Raw genomic sequence first — 17,663 nt, 5'->3', positions numbered from 1 at the left:
TCATCTCACGAGACGACATGTGCAGTCAGCTTTCGCAGAAGAGGCAACAGCAGCCGAGTCTCAGCGTGGACATATACGCAAGAGGAATCAGCTGATTTTCATCCCAGTCCATCCATTCCAGTCCTACTTTCAGGTGTTTGTCTTCATCCACCCTGGCGTTCCGGCATCGTCAGCTGCTTCTGCATGCCAGCCTCTCCCGCTGCACCTGCCACACCTGACGTTTCCTAACCACTTGCAGTCTGGTGAGTTCACTCTCCAGCCACAGATTCTCGTCTCCAGATGCTCTAAAATGCTTCAGCCCCAGCAGCTCCTCAGGTCCTCAGTTCAGTCAATTTAGGCAGACAAAATCCCCTCATTCCCCCCCTTTCAAAAGAATGCGATGAGAGCTTTTCTCTCTCCATTGACTTCTGCCACCATAGAGTTGTAATCTGTTTTGTTCTCTTGACAGACATGTAGTTTTTGTCACGTCCTGGGGTTCTGTCACTTGGTTTTTGAGTCCATGTGTCATGTTTCATGTGTGTCTTGTGTTTCCATGTGTTATGTTCAAGGTTTTTGTCATGTCCTGTTTTATTTTGAAAGCGTCACTTCCCCTGTGTGTGTCCCTGTTCCATGTAGCTTTGCCTTTGTTCAGCCTGATTGCATTCTCCTCCCTTGATGTGTGTCACCTGTGTCTCGTTGTCTTGTCTATTTGGTCCTTGTCTTCCCAGTCACCTGTGTCATAGTGTTACATTGTCTTCAGTGTTCATGCAGGAATCTTTTGGTTTTTTTGGGGTTTTTTTTAGCCATGCCACAGTAAGTGTGTGCTTTTTGAGTTATTGTTCGTACCTCTGCCTCACCTGCCTGCCCTTTTTGTGACTCTGCATCGGGGTTCAGCCTTTTTCTGCGTCAGCAACGACACCGAACTTGACAGTTGGATGCTTTACCTCTGATCAGTGATTCAACCCGAGATAAGAACATGTGCCACCTGCGGTAATATTTGGTCACACTGCCTCCCATGACTGACAGTGCGGTGCTGAGGTTTAATAATCTGCTCATATGCATCAGTTTAATGAATACACCTGTACTTCCTGGGTGTACTTTCTTTTCATCTTAATAGCACTTTGTCACCGAAACCACCGTCAATCTCTTAAACACGAATTGCTGCGATTATCATTACTGCCGTATAACGTGCTGGTTATTACATCTGAATGACTCTTTATCGTGTTTTAATCTTTCCAAATCTTACAGAGAAATCTGTAATCTGCTCTGTTTAGCACGAGGCCGCTGCACATGTATTTAATCCTGCTAGGTTCTATGAGGAAAGATTTAGTAACTTCTACTATAAAGGCTAAATATTTTGCTTGGGTTACTTTTGCAGTGTTTCATGTGTCCTAATGCTCCTGAAATCTGTTCTCTTTGAACCCATTCATGGCCTCAGCATCTATTGAAGTTGTTCATTAATTCAAGTTTCAGTTTATTGAGAGGTGCTTTCAGGGTTTAGTTTAGTGTCTCAATCAGATCCCACCTTTCTGAGTCTCATCACTATTCCAACAGTATTTCTTAAGGAATTTAGAAATGCTTCCTTTCCATACCCGTTAGGGGAAAGCATTATGGAGTATAACAGTATGGATTATATACTATATTATAATCACTAAATAAGGATGTGACAGTAATAATAGAGTCAAGAGGCAAGAGGTTTTATTGCCACCTGTCTGCAGAGAGGGACAGCTACAGCAGCCTGTGGCCACCTGTACTCCTCTGCCTACTAATGATAATCTAATTCATTTAGTTATGCTGGAATTTCATTTCATGATTTTAACTTTCCAGCCTAGCAATTATGTTTATTCCTTATACACTTCCCTTCATTATTACTCCACTGAATCAACCTTTTTTTTCAAAGATATGCTATAAAATTGTGCATCCTTTGTTATGACAACAAATTTAACAGTCCCTTGTTAACATTGCATACCTCATGTTGCATCAGTATTTACCCGTTTCTGACAACACACAGCTATTCCCCTGCATTAACAGCCATTTTGCCTGTTGCATTTCCCCTGCATCATTCAGCTCTAACCCAGTGTAGGCATTTACCCCTTTATGCAATACATAGCTATTCCCCTGTGTTGTCAGCCATTTTGCCTGTTACCTCTCCCCTGCATTAGCACTTGTCATTTTCTGTAACATATAGCTATTGCCATGCATTAACAGCCATTTTGTCTGTTGCATTTCCCCTGCATTATTCAGCTCTACACAGCGTCAGCATTTGCCCATTTCTGCACATATGGCTATTCACCTGCATAACAGCCACATCCCTGTGTCACATATTACTCTTCCTACTCTAATTTCCCCTAGTTTTCTGGTTAACGTTTCATCCCAGCATCATTATTTGCATTTCCCTGTATCACTTTTGTATTGCTTCTTTTGTTACCACTCCTATTTTCTCAGCTTTTTCCTCACTCTTGGCCTTGTGCTTTCTCTTCTGCTGGCACTGCAAGGTCAAGTATGGGATACCTTGTTTTTAGGGGGAAGTCTCCTTCGCATGGAAGCACCTTGTTCATCAAAGAGTTGCCTGTGGTGATCTACTTCCTGTTGGTGTCTAAGCAACAAAGTCTATTTTGCTCTTCACAATAAATTCATTTGACTCAAATGATCTCCTTTACTTTTATCTCTTATTAGTCTCTTCTGATTGAAATGAAGCTTAGGGCAGCGATTCCCAACCGGTGTGCCATGGCACACAGTTGTCGGTCGTGCAGGGGGGAGGCAATCCGGCTTTATGCGGTTGCAGGCGGAGCGGCCAACTGATCCTAACATTTTTGCCTGACAGCATGCCGCACAATCTTTCTAAAGTTAAAGATGTGCCGCGGCTCAAAAAAGGTTGGGAAACGCTGGCTTAGGGAAAGTTCAATCATCAAACTACCTCTTTGCACATGCCCTTAAAGTCACAAGCATTTTACTGCAATCCTTTAGTTTCGCTGTGTCATTCTTCGCTCTTCCAATCACCTGTCACGTTTCCCCTACAGCCAATTGCTAGCAAGCTGTCAAACTTTGAATGTGTTCTCTCTCTCTGCTGTCATTCAGCTGTCTGTTCAGCCTTGTGAAAATTTGCATCCCACTTCCACCCCTTCACCACCACTACTGTGATGTCTGACCATCTTCAATCAAATCCTCCATTTTCAAGTTACCCTTCCACACAGTCGGCGTCACTCCTCATTACCACCACCAGTGTTTAGGCTCCGGTGGGAAGAGTCCTTTGCATGGAAGAACCTCATTCATCTCAGAATTTCCCCTGGTGATCTACTTCGCCAAAATCTATTTTGCTCTTCACAATAAATTCATTTGACTCAAATTATCTCATTCACTTTTCTCTCTTATTAGTCTCTCCTGATTGAACTGAATCCACAGATACATACATACACACACACACACACACACACACACACACAGTCATGTTCCCATCAATTTGGGGGACATTACATAGACTAAAATTAATCTCCTGGAGGCTTAACTACCACCTAATCACAACAATAAACATTACTTGCCTAATCGTAACCCTGACCTTAACCTAACTCTAACCTCAGTCTAACCTTAAAGCCTTCACCCTAATATTTAATGATTTACATTGTGGGGACTTGCATTTCTCCATAAGTAAGGCAGGTCCTCACAATGGGACTGTGTAATATTTTTGTCCCCACAGGAATATGCATCCACACACACACATACACACACATGTACACACAGCTTCAGAACACACTTGACTAATCTTTTACCTGAGCAACTCTATAATCTAGTTTGTAATGACAAAGGATGAAAAAATATTGCATTCCTGTAAAGCTCATGTTCTGTGCTGCAATATTTAACAGCTTCAGCTGGATTGTGTTCGGACTCTGAGGTGTGACTGCTGACAAAAAAGTGTGATCTGGAATTTGGATTCAACATATTTGGCAACAATTTACCTATAAAATCTATATTCTCTTTATCAGCTAAACAGCAGTGGATTTGATCAGTTATTTTAGCTACATACTGATATTTCCTCTGCTTGCTAACTGTTTCTGTATTAGGCCAGACAGAAAGAGTGAGAGTTAATGGACCTGTAAAGGAGAGAAAGACACACTCTGGCACCAGAGGAGGCAAAGCGATCGGCAAACACAAACCTCACTCACAAAAAATCACTAAGCCGAGACAGAAAGCCAGTTTGTTTGTGTGATTGTGTGAAAGAGCTGAACGAAGGTCCAGTTAAGCTCAATGTTCTCATTCTTGCTGGAGATTTCTGTCCTCTGTGGCCCACAGAGACAGACACACATTAATACAGTATAGGCTATGGACTGTATATCTTTGTCATACATACTTCTCCAGACAAATCCTCACACTTTCCATCACTTACCAGTGTGGGCAAGTATGTACCGTTAAACACAAACATGAACAATATGCACATACACGTAGACGGACAGACAGTCACACATATCCTTGCACACACAAAGACACAGGAATACCAGTATACATACTGTACACAGACACGCACACACACGAAGTCAGTATCTTTGACAGAGAATGGGTGATTAGCACATAGATTGGAATATTAAGGCTTTAGCTGACTCTAGCTCTTCAGTGAACACCAATAGCCCACAGTAGAAAACATTTCTGGCCCAAATACAACAAAACACAACCATAAAACCAATTCCGATAAAAAGGGCAGTTTGCATGGTGATTTTACTCCTCTTATCATTCCCACACATATCCACATGGAGCCAATTAACGAGCTTGACCACTGCTGTGTGTACTATAAGCATGGTTTATATGTCTGCAGTAGAAAAGTTGAGAAAAGTGAGCTTTTTGATGCCCATAAAGTGATCAAGTGTAGCAGTAGCATAGGTGAGAAAAGTTATGTTATATCTGAGCGGTCAGATATATAATGGAGACAAATATGTTGCCAGAACGCTATGGAACGATGCCACAGGGCTCAGTCTGAAATACACTGACCGTGATGACTTCCTGAACAAGCAATGCTGCACAACAAATAGCTAAGCAGAGACAGGCTGGCTATGAGAGCAGGCAGCCTGATTGTGACTTTTCACAGCAAAGACTGAAACTCACACACTTAATGTATACATCAGTGTGAGGAAGATACTGCCTAGACACTGTCTCCTTGACTTCCCAGCACTCTGACAGTCTGTCAGAGTTTCCAGCCCGGTCTTTCCCTCTCAATTCCATTCATAAAGCTTATTTTTTAGTGATGTTGTTGTGTTACTCATGCTGTTCAGCAATTATTTTGTTTATAACGGACTATTAAATCTTGTTTCGTCATTTAACTTTTCGTATTTTTCCACAGCATGAATGAAGTTCAGGGTGCTTGGGACTGAAATGTCTCAGCAACTACTGGATTGATATGCAGCTTTGCAGAGATCTTTACTGTCTTTTATCACCACCAGTGCCTAGTGAATTTACTCTTAACTTACTATGAAAAAAAAAAAATCATGCGACCATACTATGAGCAAACACAGAAGGAGTTAAAACAAACATTTACAGAACAGGGACCACCAGAACCTGTCATTGTTAATGCAGTACATTAGAGGTTCAAGCTCTCACACAATTTGTAATAATCAAATACTAAAAACTGAGGCCCCAGTGGACATGGTTATGTTGTAGGATTAGTAATTTGCTTATGATGACTGATGAGGTTATATGTGTTATACATGTTTCAGTTTGCTGTAATAAACGATTTATTATTAACACATGCTTGCTTCAGATCAGTGAGCTACATACACAGGATACTCGTGGTCAAAAGGGTCTCTGTCTGCATCGTCGACCAACTCAAACCACCATTTGCCTTCAAAGGCTTAGTCTGCTGGTGAAGTGATTTAACTGGAAACATGTGCTCAATAGGTATTATCAATACAATTCAGCAGGATAGCTCTCCCTTCCTGTTTCGTCTTCTGAATGTTGTAATGTGTAAACTGAGCAGATTTGCAGACCTGACTAGTTGATAGCTTTTGGTCATTTAATTATGACCAGCAACAATGAGCAGCTGTTTACAGGGACCACATACTTCATGATGGATCTTTTTGTCCTTTCTAAAGATCAGATTTCTGCCACAAGGTGTTTCCCTGTTTCAAAGATACTATCTCTTGTTAGATGTTCACTGAGGCTTACCCTCCACTGAGACAGCGTCGCAGTGAGTAGGAAGCTCCTCCCCCGCATGTTCGAGAGCAGTCACTCCAGGGGCCCCAGGCGTCCCACCCAATGTCTCTGTCTTCATCTGAGCGGGTCATCCTGGACACCTACAGAAGGACAAACACCAGCACCAAGGTCACTTACTTCAGTCAGATTAGATATTCATATGCTGTCACATCAAGTGCAAGGCTTTATAGTTGTAAGAAGATACCCTTGTAAACTATTACTCGCTAAGATTTAAATGATGTCACATCACATTATTACCACAAATATGCTTCTCAGGACTTGGATGAGATTTAAGATCCTGGTTTGACTGCAGTCTGAGAGCCAGAGGGTGGACAAAGATTTGTGTCCCCACTGTTTTAAGATAGCTGATTGTGTATAAAGATTAACAAAATGACAGTTCCCCAAATGACAGCTCCACAAAAGTGGAGCCAAAACATTTTGATCGCCCCCTGGTTGGTGGCTCCAGAAAATGTCATAAATTTCAGATAATTCTTATCAAGCAGATGAGAGTTCTTCATTTTTCTGCTAAGTTTGGTTTCAATTAGTCTTTTCATGTAGGAAAGAGGAAAAATGTAAAGGCATGACTGACAGCTGGGCCCTGTGCATGACCGGGTCAGGAGGGTGCATGGTTGGAAACGTGATACCATCACCTGTCATGGTTTAGTGTTTCAGTTCAATCATATCTTGTTGTTCTAGTCATGTTTCATTTTTCCTGTTGCACACCTTGTTTCTCGTTTCAGACACTGCCACTTCCTGTCATTGTGAGTTTCCCACCAGCTTGTTCGTCCCGCCCCGATTGGTTCCACCTTGTCTCTCGTCTCCCTTCACTGCTGTACTCGATGTCAGTTTGTCTGTGTTTTCTGGGGAACCCGTGTCTTCCTGCATCAGTTTACTCATCCTCCCTAGCATCTATGTCTCTTCCTGTTTTTCTCTGTTATCTTTAAGACTCTTAGGCCTCAGGTGGATGATTCTTTGTTTGGACGGTTTTATACCTGGACTTCCTTTGGAGTTTCCTTTGTTCATTTTACCCCTTGTGTCTGTGTCTGTTTTTTGAACTGAACATAACTAGCTCCAAATGAAGTCACCAGAGCAAGATAGCATATGGGTTATTTTGGTTTCATTTCTGTACAGTGAGAGGAAATGGAGATGTGAATGGAGACATGTGACTCAGTTTCTAGAAAGACTGAACTGTGGATTGTATAGTTTTCTTACTCAATTTCATTTTTTACTCATTTATTCAATAATAATAATAATAATAATTATAAGGATAATAATTATGTTCCCATTCCATTTTCTCAGTGTCCCCCTGTTTGTTGGGAAAACAACTGGTCCAGACACACAGTTGGAGTTAACTAGGTATAACACTTGTCTATATTAGAATGATTCAAGCATCGCTCCCAGCACACCCGTGAAGTAATGACGTCCTTTGCCTCTGTTGAAAACATCACGAGAAATATAGCTTTTGCTTTTCAGTCACATATTCTGTATGTCACAGCTTTCTCCAGTGAATAAAAAAAGCCCAAGAGTGAGCTAGTGCAGACTGCAGGTTTCACTCTATTGAATAATGGGCTGTTGAAACATTAAAGAGAACCACCACTTTACCCTCAGTGGCCACTGAACACCAGCATTACCTCACAGTCCTGGGATACACTCATCTGTTTTAGTGAAGCAGCCCTGGCATGCTACGGCAACCTTCACGCATCTCACCCCAAACTCTCTCCTACCTTATCTGTTGTGTTTAAAGCTCAGATTAAAGAGAGGAAGCGAGGGAGCGACGGAAAGACAGACTTTGATAGAGTGGAAGAGATGGAAAGAGAGAGGGTTTTCCTGGCCATGTGTCACAAAAAGTAGGAAAATTGGCTTCCCCTGGGTCAGTGATGTCACTGCAGACCCAGTGGTGCTACAGAAAAAAAGACATCTCATACTGGAGCTGTGTATGTGTGTGTCTGTGTGTGTGTGCAGGAAAACTGAAGCACAATGCAGTATTTATGGAAAATAAGTCAGAGAACCAAAGAACTGAGCCTTCTAAAGTTTTAAATTGTGCCCTTCAACCCTTGCGTCACGGGACCAATAGTCAAAACATGTATTTATACAATTCAGAAAACCTTTTTTCCTGGAAAAGTAGTTACACAGGCCCTCCACCAAAACCTGTCAGTAAAACTCAGAGTACTTGAACAAACTCTAATTCCTCTGACAATGTTATTTAGGCCTGGTCAACCAGAATTAACATTTCTGACATGCCTCTGCGGGTTTCATTTCACCCTGCCTCCCAGGCCCGGATCACTGGCTGACCTTGGAGCTGGCAGAGCAACACACTTTGCAGTATTCAACCTTGTTTCATTGTACCTGCATAGATGGGATCGATCCCTGTGTCTTGGACTATTGCACTGCACTGGAGCCCCCCTTTTCTCTGCCTGCTGCATCCAAAGAGACAGGCTGATCCGCTAGAGAGGAATTAGACACGTTAGCACTCCACTAACAGGATAAAACCACCTTTTGTTGTCGGACTCAGCTGGCTAACAGCCATCACAGACCTCGAACAGTAATAACACTGGCCTGAGGAGAATCTGTTCAGCCAAGGCTTTTTTGGCCCGGATGGCCTGCCTGGCCTATTGTGTGAGCTCTGCATAGTTCAGTATCAGCAATCTGTGTCCACTGACAACCCAGATGACCGGCACATTTACAGCATATTTCTTAATTTGCCACGACGACTCATCATGGTACTAACACAAGAATTAATGCAAAATTTTACAAAGTGAAAAAATAATGTTTATCCTGACGTTTGGCTGAGAATTGAATGTGCATTTTTGCATTTTTTTTTGTATGATAAACCTCTGAAGTATGCAATTGGAGTACCTTTTCACTTTTTCTGCCCTGTCACAGGTTAGCCACAGCTGCATGAATCCATCATTTATTTATTAATTCATTCTGACATCCCTTCATTTATTAATGCATTCATTTCCTAATTTGTTTATTGATTTATTTATTCTTTCTTTTCCTCCTGTATTCCCAAATTGCATCATAGATTTTCCTCTTTGCTCGAAAATCATGAAACATGTATAAGTGCAAATCCTATTAGGTTGCTTCACACTTGATCTGCCGTGGAGTTTCAGAAATGGTAAACAGAATTGCATCACTTTGTTTGGCTGTAGGAGCTCATACAGAGTGAAAATAGCCAGCAGCATTAATCTCAGTTTGTGTACTGATAAGAGAGTGTGTCTGATGGGATTAGAAAATACTGCTTGCCTCCCTTATATGTATGAGAGCGTTGAATGCAGGATAAAATCTACTAGTGAAGTTAATGAGTTTAGGTGTATGCATTCTTTACCTATAAAAATTTAATCTTGATCCATTTCTGTAATGCAAATTTTTCTAAACCATATGTATGGGGAAGGATTATTTATCCAGAGCCAAAGACAGGGGCCTGCATTTCAACCAATGCCGGCTACAAAGTTTAAATGAAACTAATCTGCATTAGCAAGTGATGTTCACTGGAAACATTTGGTTCCAGTTAAGAAGTCAGTAAGACGTTGATTGGTACAAAAAGGATTTGCCACCAAAACTCTCTTATTTGTAATCAGTGTTGGAATTTTAAAGGAGCATAGCATACATTAGTTAGTTTCTTCACCACAAATAATCATTTTACTATTTTAGTAATACCACAATGTACAATTTATAATCCCCCATAATATTAAAGCACTTTGCTGTTGTAGTTGTTGTAGGACTGTACCTACAGATTACTTTCATTATGGGTTAAATTTCTGATTATTTTCTCCATAAATTGATTGTTTGGTTTGTGAAAATTCTGAAAATAAGACAAAGACTATTCACATCTTCTGTTCTCTATTGTCAACATGTCAACAAAATACCTGTTCACTAAGTCTCTCCTTATTACTTTAAATTCGAAACAGCTCAAGTTTTGCTTTGGTTATCTGTCCAGCCAGCCCAACTCCTTCAGAGGGTTTCCAATAGAGAGTATTGGAGTGGTGTGGTGGTGTATTTAGTGATTAATGAGGAATATATACAGATACATTTTCACAGTTCACAGTAAATTTGGTTAGTAAAGTTTCTTTGCATTCATTGATCTTTTTTCTGAGGCTTAGTATTTGTTTGTTCCTAGCTGAAGCTAGCCATACGACTTGTGCATCACCATATTCAAGCTTCTTATCTTTCACAGTCAGTCAGTCATTTGTGTTGCAGAAGCTGTGGATGACTGTGGAAGTGCGCACGCTGCTAACGACCTGAGACAGAGCCTTCAGAGCTGGGAGCAAGGCAGCACTGACTACAGCAAGAGCTAAACTGTCCCAGGCCGCCAGAGAGGCAAAGCATGCACCAAGAGAATACGTGGCCACTTCAAAGACAGTGGGGATACTCGGCGCCTATAACAGGGTATCCAAGCCATCACCAACTACAGGACGACCACACCTACCTGTGACAGTGATGTTTCTCTCCCAGATACGCCGAGCAACTTCCACGCACAGTCTGAGGCGCAGAACAACGTGCCAGCGAGGAAGTCCACTCCTCCTCCCAACGACCAGGTGCTATGTGTTGCTACAGCCGACATGTGGAGGACTCTACCATCACCATCATTCCTGTGCCCAAGACGTCTACAGTGTCCTGCCTTAATGACTACCGACCTGTCACACTCACACCCACTATTATGAAGTGCTTCGAGAGGCTGGTCATGAGAAACATTAGGGACCAGCTGCCCCCCGCCCTGGACCCTTTAAGTTTGCATATCGTCCCAACCACTCAACAAACAATGCTATTACCACTGTTCTCCATCTAGTCCTCAATCACCTGTACAACAATGACACTTTTGTTCATACGCTGTTTATAGACTTCAGTTCAGCATTCAAAACCATCATCCCACAGCACCTGGTTGGAAAGCTGAGCCTGCTGGGCCTGAACATCTCCCTCTGCAACTGGATCCTGGACTTTCTAACTGAGAGACCTCAGAAAGTCCGGATCAGCAGCGGATCTCCAGCACCACCACTCTGAGCACAGGAGCCCCACAAGGCTGTATGATCAGCCCTCTGCTGTTCACATTGCTGATTCATGATTGTGAGGCAATGCACAGCATGAATCACATCATCAAGTTCGCTGATGACATGACTGTGGTGAGTCCCATCAGGAAGAACAACGAGTCAGCTTAAAGAGAGGAGGGGGAGTGTCTAACGGACTGGTGCAAAGCCAACAACTCTCTGCTGAACACTGATGGCTCCACTGTGGAGACTGTCAAGAGCACCAAGTTCCTCTGCGTTCACTTGGTGGATGACCTGAACTGGTCCCTCCACACCAGCTCCACCATTAAGAAAGCCCAGAGGCGGCTCCATTTCCTGAGGAAGCTGAGGGAAGGGTATCTTCCTCCCTCCTCCTCACCTCACCACATTCTACGGAGGGACCACTGAGAGCATCCTGTGCAGCTGCATCCCTGTCTAGTATGGTAACTGCACTGCAGCAGATCACAAGAACCTGCAGCCGGTAGTGAGAACAGCTGGAAAGAAATGCTGTCTCGTTTGACTGTTCATGGTTACTGTAAACAGCTGAAATGACAATAAAAACCTCTTGACTTGACTTAAAAAATCGTAAACTTGTTCCCTTGTCCGGCAGTCAGGTGTATAGGGGTATATGGTGCCCATGGTGTAAAGTATGCCACCTTGGTAGCTGGCAGCTGTCTAGGAGGTATGTTTTCCTGCAACTAGTACCAACAGCCTCTGAGTCAGAGGCTGCAGAAAGAAATGAGAAATCTTAACAAAATGCTATAATGTTCAATGTGAATCTTATTATGTTGCCAACTTTATGTTTTTGTATTTGCCAATGAAAAATATGTATGAATGTAATTCATCGAAGAAAATGCCACCTGTCATCCCACTCTCCATTCCTGCAGCATCTGAACTGATGCACAAATTTACAATAAATTATTTAGGGCTTGGTTAGGGCATCAACTCCAGTGAGATGGCAGACAAGGAAAGTTATTAGTCATTGGTGATCGAGTTAAAGTCCAGAGGCAACTTGCTTTGATTTTGTCATCTCCAGAGTTGGAGGTTATTAAATTTGTGACTCAAGTATTGTTTTAGGTTGGCAAGGACACAAAGGAGTCTGACTATGTGACTGACAGGTTATCTCTGAGAAGATAAAATTAGAAACAAGAAAAACAAGAAAGAAAACACAAAATAGAATGATGATCCCCCCCCCCCTTCTTGCAGCGAGGATATAAAAAACGAGGACCTGCTTGACTGCTTTGACCTGTTAAGTCCGTCTCATTCATAAGGCTGGCAGGTTGGACTGTGGACTCATTAAAAACGATTAAGCTCATTCCCCGGATGATTGTGGCGAAGTCCTCACACTAGGAGACCTGGCCTCAAAATGCTACCAACAACTGTAAAAACCTACTGCACCATCCCTGATCAACAACACACTGCACCCTTTACACATAAACCCCAGCTGTTTATCATATTTTGGGGAGCACAGTTAGTATGGTGAGTTGTGCACGTGCTGCCTTATCAGACTTCATATAAGACTTGTCAATGACATCATGTATAGCAACAGGACAAACAATAATAACCTATAAAAGATGTGATGGCTTTAGAGAAAATGACTGAAGTGTCATATTGTTGCTTTTAAATCACCCCTGTCTTTCTTCTAGCTCCTGTCCTGCCTTTGTATTTAGTCAGAAGACATTTTGCATTTAGTTTTTAAGTCATCTGGACATTCTGGCCTCACCTTGTATCTAAGGTGATCTGAGACCAGACAGCTGGTTCACAAACAGTCGCAACTGTCGCAAACAATCTTTTCTTCAGCTAGTTAAAAAAAAACTGTGTGGCCCATACGTTAGAGGACTGAACATATAGTCACAGACTCTAAGGATATTAAAAGCCCCACTCCGTAAACGCCCCCACTGCGTTTACACACACACCATACCCACATGGCACAGAGACAGACAAGCAACACAGAGTAAAATCATCGAATTTCAACATCAAAAATCAAATTAGATACATTCGGCAGATCAAATGAATGAAAGAGCAAATAGGTAAGTAGAACTGCTAGAATTATAATAAGCTATCTTTCATCTCAAACATCTTAAAGAGACAGAAGCTAAATCAGAGTGTTTCAGACAAAGCATGAATATAGGGGGTGGAGAAAGAGAAAAACATATTTTTTTTTAATTTTTAGTTTTTTAAACATAAAAGCATATACGCCTATTCTAGTAGGGCGTCGATATAGGTTCTTAGTCAAGTCATCTGGGTCATTGTAGTCGCAGTGCTAGAAGCGAAGGCAACTGAATATCTTTAGGTTGTTGAAGATGTTTCACCTCACATCCGAAAGGCTTCTTTAGTTCTAAGATTGATGGGGAGCTCCAGGTATTTGACCTCTAGTTGGCTTGTCACCTTGGGGTGGGTCTTGAGGGTTGTTGACATTTCCTGCCATCATCTGAGTCGTTATGATCACACGAGCCAAGGTGTGACTCATCAGTGAGTCATTGTTGCAGGTGGCTGACAACATTGCTGTTGTTGTGGAAATACTCCCCGTCACATTCAGAATTCCAGAGACTTCCCTAACAAAGTCCAGGAACTCAGACTGACTCTGGACGAAACCATGAAATCTTTTGATGTTACTTCACTTTTCACCTGCATACCCACAACCAAGGCAGTGGTTCAATCAATCAAACAATCAAAAAACGACTACAGCAGGATGACTTCCTACACATCAGAACTAATTTCACCTCGGACCAGATCTGCACCTTGCTGGACCTCTGCCTTACTATCACTTATTTCAAGAACAACGGTGGTTTCTATAGACAAAAGCATGGATGTACCATGGGTTCACCAGTGTCACCCATTGTGGCCAACCTCAACATGGAGGAGTTTAAAAGCAAAGCACTGAGCTCCTTCAGAGGAACAAAGCCTAGCCACTGACTTTGGTGTGTGGATGACACCTGGGTCAAAATCAAAACCTGAGAGGTAGAGGTCTTTACTGAACACATCAACTCAGTGGACCATAACATTAAATACACCAGGGGGGATCTTAAGGGAAATAAATTATCATTCCCAGACTGTATGGTGCTCATTGAAAGCAACGGAAACTTGAACACCGAGGTCTACCGGAAACCCACACACACAGACCAGTATCTACTTTTTGACTTCCACCACTCATTGGAACTCAAACTTGGAGTCATCAGGACTCTACACCACTGGGCAGAGAGTGTTCCTTCCAAGGAAAAGTGAAGAGAGATGGAATGCACACACATCAGGGAAGCGTTAAAAATGTACATCTATCCAAACTGAGCCTTTGTCAAATCAACTAGGAGACATGGAAAACCAAAACAAGCCGAAACAACTGAACCAAACTTCAAGCAGTGATGAACAGAACAGACGGACATCGTTGTTCCCTATGTGGTGGAGTTCTCTGAAAAACTCAGAAGGATTTTCTCAAAGCACACCATCTCAACACACTTCAAACCCAACAATACACTCAGACAAAGACTGGTGCATCCTAAAGACAAAACACCTACATACAAACTAAACAACATGGTATATGCGGTAAAGTGCAGTGAGGGGTGCTCGGACCTGTACATAGGGGAAACCAAGCAACCACTCCACAGACACATGGCACAGGAAAGGAGAGTCAGCTCATCCAGACAAGACTCGGCTGTATATCTGCATCTCAAGGATAAGAGAAACACCTTTGAGGACTCAAATGTTCATATTCTGGACAAAGAAGATCGATAGTTTGAGAGAGGTGTGAAAGAGCCACCTGTCCAGATAGAACAACCATTGTTGAACAGAGGTAGTGGCTTATGACACCAACTTCCAGCCACCTATGGTGCAGCCTTGAGATCCCTCCCAGAAGGTCTAATCCCCATTTGCACCATCTCTCATGTGACCCTAACGACTGACTTAACGAAGTGGGACATTGACTCACTAATGAGTCACACCTTGGCTCATAGAATAGAATAGAATAGAAAGCTTTTATTGTCATTGTACAGGTACAACGAGATTTCCGCTTTCCCATAAAGTGCACACAGCAATAAAGTAAACGATAAAGTACAGAAATGTAAACAATAAAGTACAAAAAAAATAATAAAGTATAAAAATAAATATATATGGCAGTATATGTCAGTATACAACAACCTCAACATACAGCAGAGCAGCGATAGTGCAGGTGACAAGAGTTCCAGGAGTTCCTGGATTTAGCAGCATTATGGTGTAGGTGGCATTGCCAGTAATGTGCAAAGCCTGTCAGTTCTTTTGTGCTAGACTTGTGTTGAGTCTAGTGACAGCTTTAGGAAAGAAGCTGTTCCTCATTTGTTTTTGTTTTGATGGCCCTGTAGCGCCTGCCAGAGGGCAACAGGTTGAAGTGGTGGAAGCCAGGGTGTGTACAGTCTTTTACGATGCTCCTGGCTCTGTTGAGGCAGCGGGAGTCGTATATGGAGGTTAGGGGAGGAAGAGGGCGGCCAATGATCTTCTGTGCGATGTTGGTCACCCTCTGCAGTCTCTTTCTGTCAGCCTCTGTGCAGCTGGAGTGCCACACTGACACAGCATAGGTCAGCAGGCTCTCTATGGCAGATCGGTAGAAGGTCACCAGCAGGCTGGTGTCAAGTTGCCCCCTCCTAAGCACTCTCAGGAAGTGGAGCCGCTGCTGGGCCTTCTTGACCAGTGCTGTGGTGTTGGCTGACCAGGAGAGGTCGGCAGAGATGTGGACTCCAAGGAATTTGAATGTCTCCACTTGCTCTACACTTTCACCGTTGATGTACAGGGGGGCGTGGGCAGCTGTGTTCCGGCGGAAGTCTAGGATGAGTTCCTTAGTCTTTGAGATGTTCAGTGCCAGGTTGTTAAGGGCACACCACTCACTGAGTCTAAGGACCTCGTCTCTGTAGGTTGCCTCGTTTCCCTCTGTGATCATCCCCACCACTGTTGTGTCGTCCGCAAATTTCACAATGATGTTCTCGGGGTGGGTGGGTCTGCAGTCATATGTGTAGAGCGAGTAGAGTAGTGGGCTCAGCACGCAGCCTTGGGGGGAGCTGGTGCTAAGCGTGCGGGCGGTTGAGGTGTGGGGCCCCAGCTTCACGTGCTGGGGCCGGTTGATTAAAAAGTCCTTGATCCATGAGCAGGTGGGGAGTGGGAGACCCAGGTTGGCCAGCTTGGGTATGAGAATGTCCGGTATGATTGTATTGAACGCTGAGCTGTAGTCAATGAACAGCATCCTGACATAGGCCCCCCTTTTCTCCAGATGGCTCAGTGCGGAGTGGAGGGCAGTGGCTATGGCGTCTTCTGTTGATCTGTTGGCCCGGTATGCAAATTGGTGTGGGTCAAGGGTGGGGGGGAGACAGTCTTTGATGTGTCTCAGCACTAGTTTTTCGAAGCACTTTGTGATGACTGGGGTGAGTGCTACTGGGCGGAAGTCATTGAGGTCGGTGGTAGGTGACTTTTTGGGGACCGGGATAATGGTGGCCGATTTCAGGCAGGCTGGGATGCAGGCTTGCTCCAGTGACAGGTTGAAGATGTCTGTGAATACTGGTGTCAGTTGTTCAGCGCATGCCTTGAGCACCTTCCCTGGTACTCCATCCGGGCCTGTGGCCTTCTTTGGGTTGATGGCCCTAAGCACCCTTTTCACTTCATCCTCGTTTACAGTGAGTGGAGTGAGGGGGGTGTCAGGGGTTGGTATGGGTTGTAGCGGGGGTTGTGGTGAGGTGGCTGAGTGCTGCGCTTGTGACTCAAAGTGGGCAAAGAAGCTGTTAAGCTCCTCTGCCAGTGCTACATCTGAGTCCCCTGGTGTTACAGCAGAGCCCTTGTAGTTGGTCAGCGCCTGTATGCTCTGCCATACCTGTCTCGGGTTGCTGAGTTGCTCCTCTATTTTCCTTTTGTGGTCTGCTTTGGCAGCTTTGATGCCTCTCCTCAGGTCTGCGCGGGCTGTGCTGTAGAGTGCCCTGTCGCCGGATCTGAAGGCTGCATCGCGGGCCCGGAGGAGTGAGCGGACCTGGCTGGTCATCCACGGCTTCTGATTCGGGAAGACCTGAATGGTTTTCTCCACAGTAACCATGTCCATGCAGTACTTGATGTATGATAGTACTGTCTCTGTGAATGTGGCCAGATCTTCATGTTTGAAAATGTCCCACTGTGTTTGTTCAAAGCAGTCCTGCAGTTGGGGGAGGGCGTCGTCGGGCCAGGTGGTAATGGTCCGTCTTGTGGGCTTTGTTTGTTGGTACAGGGGGGTGTAAGCTGGGGCCATGAACAGTGAGAGATGGTCAGACTGGCCCGGGGGGGGGAGGGGGATAGCTCTGTATGCGCATTTGATGTTTGAATAAACATGGTCTAGGGTATTTCCACCTCTGGTATTGCATTTTACATGCTGGTGGAATTTTGGTAATACAGATTTGAGATTTGCTTGGTTGAAATCTCCTGCGATGATGTGCGCGCCGTCTGGGTAGGCGCTCTGATGTTTGTTTATGACATCATGCAGTAGAGAGAGAGCCGTTTTAGCATTGGCGTCTGGTGGGATGTACACAG

The 17,663-nt window shown here is 43.7% G+C and overlaps 1 protein-coding gene across 2 annotated transcripts in view; it reads right to left on the bottom strand.

The window, feature by feature from the left end:
* The window catches only part of adamtsl3 (ADAMTS-like 3), a 188,923-nt gene that overhangs the window by 101,376 nt on the left and 69,884 nt on the right, over positions 1-17,663 (bottom strand). For both annotated transcript variants that reach the window (XM_046387311.1, XM_046387226.1), the window contains exon 4: positions 6,127-6,254. In XM_046387311.1, coding sequence (XP_046243267.1) covers positions 6,127-6,254 — 128 coding nt within the window. The remainder of the gene's footprint in view (positions 1-6,126; positions 6,255-17,663) is intronic.

The sequence above is a fragment of the Scatophagus argus genome, chromosome 1, assembly GCF_020382885.2.
Source record: "Scatophagus argus isolate fScaArg1 chromosome 1, fScaArg1.pri, whole genome shotgun sequence".
Classification (NCBI taxonomy): Eukaryota; Metazoa; Chordata; class Actinopteri; family Scatophagidae; genus Scatophagus; species Scatophagus argus.
Note: the sequence above shows the minus strand (reverse complement) of the source record. Positions and strands in the feature narration are given on the sequence as shown.